General features: G+C 54.4%; 1 protein-coding gene across 1 annotated transcript in view; it reads right to left on the minus strand.

Moving 5' to 3' along the window:
• The window catches only part of CA6 (carbonic anhydrase 6), an 18,863-nt gene extending 14,387 nt beyond the window's left edge, over positions 1 to 4,476 (minus strand). The window contains exons 1-2 of the mRNA XM_077763754.1: positions 4,381 to 4,476; positions 2,337 to 2,516 (exon numbers count right to left, since the gene is read on the minus strand). Of these exons, the coding sequence (XP_077619880.1) occupies positions 2,337 to 2,516; positions 4,381 to 4,459 (259 nt within the window). The 5' untranslated portion in view covers positions 4,460 to 4,476. The remainder of the gene's footprint in view (positions 1 to 2,336; positions 2,517 to 4,380) is intronic.
• Positions 4,477 to 4,766: the final 290 nt, after the last annotated feature.

Raw genomic sequence — 4,766 nt, forward strand, 5'->3', positions numbered from 1 at the left:
CTGTACTCAGCATTTTAAAAACTTAAAAAAATAAATTATTTATATTATTTATAATATTAACATTTATATTATAAATTATAACATTATTGATATTATGTATAATATATATTTATTTATATTAAAATACTATATTTATATCTTAGGCTCCAAGATATAAAGAGAACCCTACAAAATCAAAATTAACAAATTTTTTTTATAATGTTTACTTTTGAGAAAGAGAGACAGAGCAGGAATAGGGGTGAGGGAGGAGCAGAGAGAGAGGGAGACACAGAATCCGAAGCAGCTCCAGGCTCTGAGCTGTCAGCACAGAGCCCGACGTGGGGCTGGAACCCATGAACTGTGAGATCATGACCTGAGCCGAAGTCAGACACTTTAACCAACTGAGCCACCCAGGCGCCCCCAAATTAGTAAAGTTTAATTATATCATACCAACTTTATTGTTAAACTTATTCATCAAAATGGTATTAAATTTGAAAATGCTTCAATTAGGACTTTTTTTCCTTCCATAGAATTCTCTAAGCTTAGATCTTGCTGAAAATGTATAAGCAATTGTAAAGGGTTCTAAAAATCCTTTAAAATACATTTAAGGGGCGCCTGGGTGGCTTAGTCGGTGAAGCGTCCGACTTTCGCTTGGGTCATGATCTCGCGGTTCGTGGGTTCCAGCCCCGCGTCGGGCTCTGTGCTGACTGCCAGCTCGGAGCCTGGAGCCTGTTTCAGTCTGTGACTCCCTCTCTCTCTGACCCTCCCCTGCTCACGCTGTCTCTCTCTCTCCTAGAAATAAATAAAATAAAATAAAATAAAATAAAATACATTTAAAAATATATAAGTATGTGAGCTGTGAACGCGTTCTGATATATGTTTGATATGATGTTGGGTAGATTGGGGACCCTACAGGCTTCCGGCGTCCAGAGAGCCCAGCACAGCCCACGGGAGGGGGACCTGGCCCGCTCCAGACGGGAGGATGGGGGGGACGCAGCCTCCGAGAGCCTCGGGAGCTGGGGGCTCCCGACCGCCTCCCTCCCTGGGATCCTCAGCACAGAGCCCCGCGCAGCGGCAGGTAACGGACACAGTCCCTGCTCGCAGCGGGCGCGCTCGACCCAGGACCCCCCTGGCCGCTCTCCCGGTTGGTCAGCCAAGCTTGTCCCTGATCAAGGGCAAAGAGAGCAGCCGAAGCCCAAACTGTCGACCTGCTGGCAGCCTCAGAGAGTAAGTTCTAGAAGCAGGAGCTTGACAGTAATGATAACAAGAGACTTCATGAATTATTTGTGCAGTTCCTGGACCTGAGGCCTCTTACAGAGCTGCATTCTCCTGTGTTCACCACCCCATCAAGGGCGCCAGGTTTTATCTGCTCGACTGTGCGAACAGGAGAGCTAAGTCCCATGACCCCCAGGCCCCCCAGCGGGTGGGCAGTGAACCGGCCCAGCCCAGGTGGGAGAGGGAGGGGAGGTGTTGGAGGACGTGGGGAGGAATCAGGCTTCCAGGGTCTGGACCTGGCTCGGCCAGAGGCTGCATCACCTCCCAAGGCCTCAGCCTCTACCCTAAACGACAACCCTGCAGGGGGAGAGCGGAGAGGGAAGCATGAGGCTCAGAGGAGACAGGCCTCCTTGGAAAGTCAGAAAGTGTGTTCAGTAAACAGAAAGCACAGATTTTACAGCTGTCCTGTCCAGGCTTCTGAAGTGGGGGTCCCCAAGACCCGGGTCAACCTTTTGCTGTCTGACCTCCACCCCCTTTCTAGAAGGGAACAGAATACAAAAGCTTCTTCTTTTTATTTAAAAAAATTTCTTTTTAACATATATTCACTTTTGAGAGACAGAGAGAGAGCACGAGCAGGGGAGGAGCAGAAAGAGGGGGAGACACAGAATCCAAAGCAGGCTTCAGGCTCCACAGAACCGAGCTGTCAGCACAGAGCCTGACGCGGGGCTCGAACCCATGAACCGTGAGATCATGACCTGAGCCAAAATCAGACGCTCAACAGACCGAGCCGCCCAGGCGCCCCGAGCTTCTTTCTAAAGCTCTGAGAAATCCTGGCACAATTGTCAGACATTTTCGGCCAATCAGACTCAATACCAAAAATATGGAAAATCAGACTAGGGCACAGATCGGCAGAACACGGGCAGCGGGGCGGTGGCTCCAACAGCACTGCCTTGATCAGCCGCAGCTCCCGCTGGCTGGGCCTGGGTGAGCCTGGGGAGAGGCTAACGCAGAAGGACGGAGCCAGCTGGGAAAGACAGAGGCCCTGCGCTGCACCCTGGGGAGAGCCCCCTCCCCCACCTGTGGCCCCAGCTCCCGGCCCACTCTAGCGTCTGGCACCTGCTGCCAAGCGCCTGTCCCCTTACCTGTGTGGCCGTTGTTGGTCATGGGGAACTCGCCCGCCTGGTACTGGTAGCCTGTCAGGTTCAGAGCCTTCAGGAAGGGGTTGTACTGAACCTTCCTCCTCTGCAGGTTGATGGGTGACTGTCTCTTCCCCCCGCAGCTGGGGTACTCCTTCCGCCACTGTGCTTGGTCCAGGGCCCCCTCTGTGACAGGAGACAGCCAAAGGGGTCCCAGCTCTTTGATGGGCTCAGTTCACAGCAGGGCCTGCCCAGCAAGAGGCCAGGATCAAGGGCAGAGGTCTGCCTTTCTGGCCTCCAGGAAGGAAGGGGGGCATTGTCAAAGTCATCTCGGGGGAACCTGGTGTCTGGTGGGGGCTTTGAACTCCTCCCCTGTTTCAGTCAAGCAGCGTTTGGAAAAACAATGAAAGTCATTGTTATAGAGCTTTAGTTTCCCCCATGGAATGGGAATGTGCTGATGAACGCGCCGGAAGTCTCCCTGGGCTTGGCATTGCTGTGTCACTCAGGGGTCCTTTCTCCATTTGCTCCCAATGGCACAGTTTTCCTCCCCCTCCCCCAACAATAGTGCTGTCCCCTCCCCCCACACTGAAGGCCTGCCCACCTGTTTACCTGCTCCAACCCCTGTCATTGGGTCCCAGGATGGTAAAAACCACTATGGATTCAGGGCAGGAAGGGAAAGAAAGCATCAGGTTCAAAGATGAACAAAGTGATTCGTTGGCGGGGGAAAAAAAACCAAGGTAAGGAAATGTATCTTTTTTGAGGTGGGTAATAATTCTAGGGGAGAGAAGGAAGAAAGCCAGTCAGTTGCCAGGGGCCGCACCTGCCATTTGCAGTTGGGAATCCAAGCTCTCCCCACCTTACGGGGTGGCTGCGTGGCAGGGGCCTGGCTTGTTTTCAGGAAGAGGTTTGTATCGGGGCCCCTCACAGCCTCTCGGTTTTGCAGTGAACAGGCAAGTCAAGTTTTTATTTCTCTGCTCTTTATTTAATACTACAAACCAATATTTAAGGAATTCTTTTCTAGAGGCAAGATGCCAAGTTCAAGGCCGGAGGACCCTAGCACAGCCCCCGCATGAATCCAAAGGCTTTGGCCCTTGTCCCTAAGAGTGTTGCAGGTTTCTGGGTTTCTGGAATATTCCCCAAAGGCATCTGAAGTAGCCACCCCGAGTGCCCCTGGGCCCCTGAGGGCTTTCCCGGAGGGCCACAGTCCCAGGGGCTGGGCTGAGCCTGGGAAGGACAAGACCCGCCTTTGGGGTTCTCTCTTGCTTGTCCTTCTGAACCGCCCTGAGTACCAAGGAGCCACGTGACGAGGAAGCCCAGGGACTCCTCTACCTCAGAGTGGGGCGGTTGGTCAGCGTGGGCCTCCCTGTCCTCTGACGCTGGACTTGCTGAGCCTCCCGTGATGTCCCCAATTCTGTTGCCCTTGACTTAACAGGACACACATCCACCCTGAATGTACGTTTCCTCTCGCGGCTGAAGCTGGGGGCACCGCGTGCAGAGTGGGTCTTCCAGCGACCCCGAGTGTCGTCCAGAGCCCCATCCCCTCGGTGCAGTGTGGGAAAGGGGGGACACGGGCAGGAACTGTCCCCACGGCCCCATGGGAGGGGTGTTTCGTGTCCAGAGGTGCAGACGTGAGCCTCAGCAGGGCCGCGGCAACTGGGAGGCGCAGCCCGGGGGGCTGGGCAAAGTCAAGCCGAGCAGTTCTGGGTAAACCTCCTACTGTGAGCTCTCCGTGAAGAAAGCTCTCGCAAGCCCGCACACCCCCTGTAAGACCGCGGGGAGCCCTGACAGCTTCATTTTCCACACGCAGAGACTCAGAAAGCAAAGGGCTTTGCAGTCGGAGGCACCCAGACGGCTCCCCAACCAGCACTGTGGCCGGAATAAGGCGAAACACCTGCAGGTGATGGGGGGGCGAGGGAAGGGAGAGCGAATTCCTCTTGTCCTAATGGGGGGGTGGGTTCTGAGTTCAGGGCGCTCTCCGTAGCCGCGAAGGGCAACCCCAACAGGGGTGCGGGTAACGAGGAAGCGCACAGCCCCTGGGGCGGGGGCTTACCTGAGTAGGTCCACTGAGAGCCATGCTGGACCTGGGTCCCCAGGAGGAGCAGAGTCAGCAGGGGCAGGGGGGCCACCATGGTGCCGCAGGTCTGGAATCAGGCTGATCCCGGGGAAGCGCTTCTTTTAAAAGCTCAGAAACTGTAAATAACAATTTACCAAGTCTAGCTGATTGACCCACCCTCAGCTGCACCCACTAAAACAATAACACCTTCCCACAATGGCCCTTGTGACTCGGTTGACGGGGCCAGGTGGTGGGACCTGACCTTGCCCGGTCTGCGCTGGCGTCATCACTGCGAGCAGCTAGCCCACGGCTTTGGTTGTTCAATGCCCTCACTTATGACAGCTCACCTGAAAGGGCCACACAGTGCACCCTTTGTGGATGAG

The sequence above is a fragment of the Crocuta crocuta genome, unplaced genomic scaffold (genome assembly GCF_008692635.1).
Source record: "Crocuta crocuta isolate KB4526 unplaced genomic scaffold, BGI_CrCroc_1.0 scaffold13, whole genome shotgun sequence".
In the NCBI taxonomy this organism is placed as follows: Eukaryota; Metazoa; Chordata; class Mammalia; order Carnivora; family Hyaenidae; genus Crocuta; species Crocuta crocuta.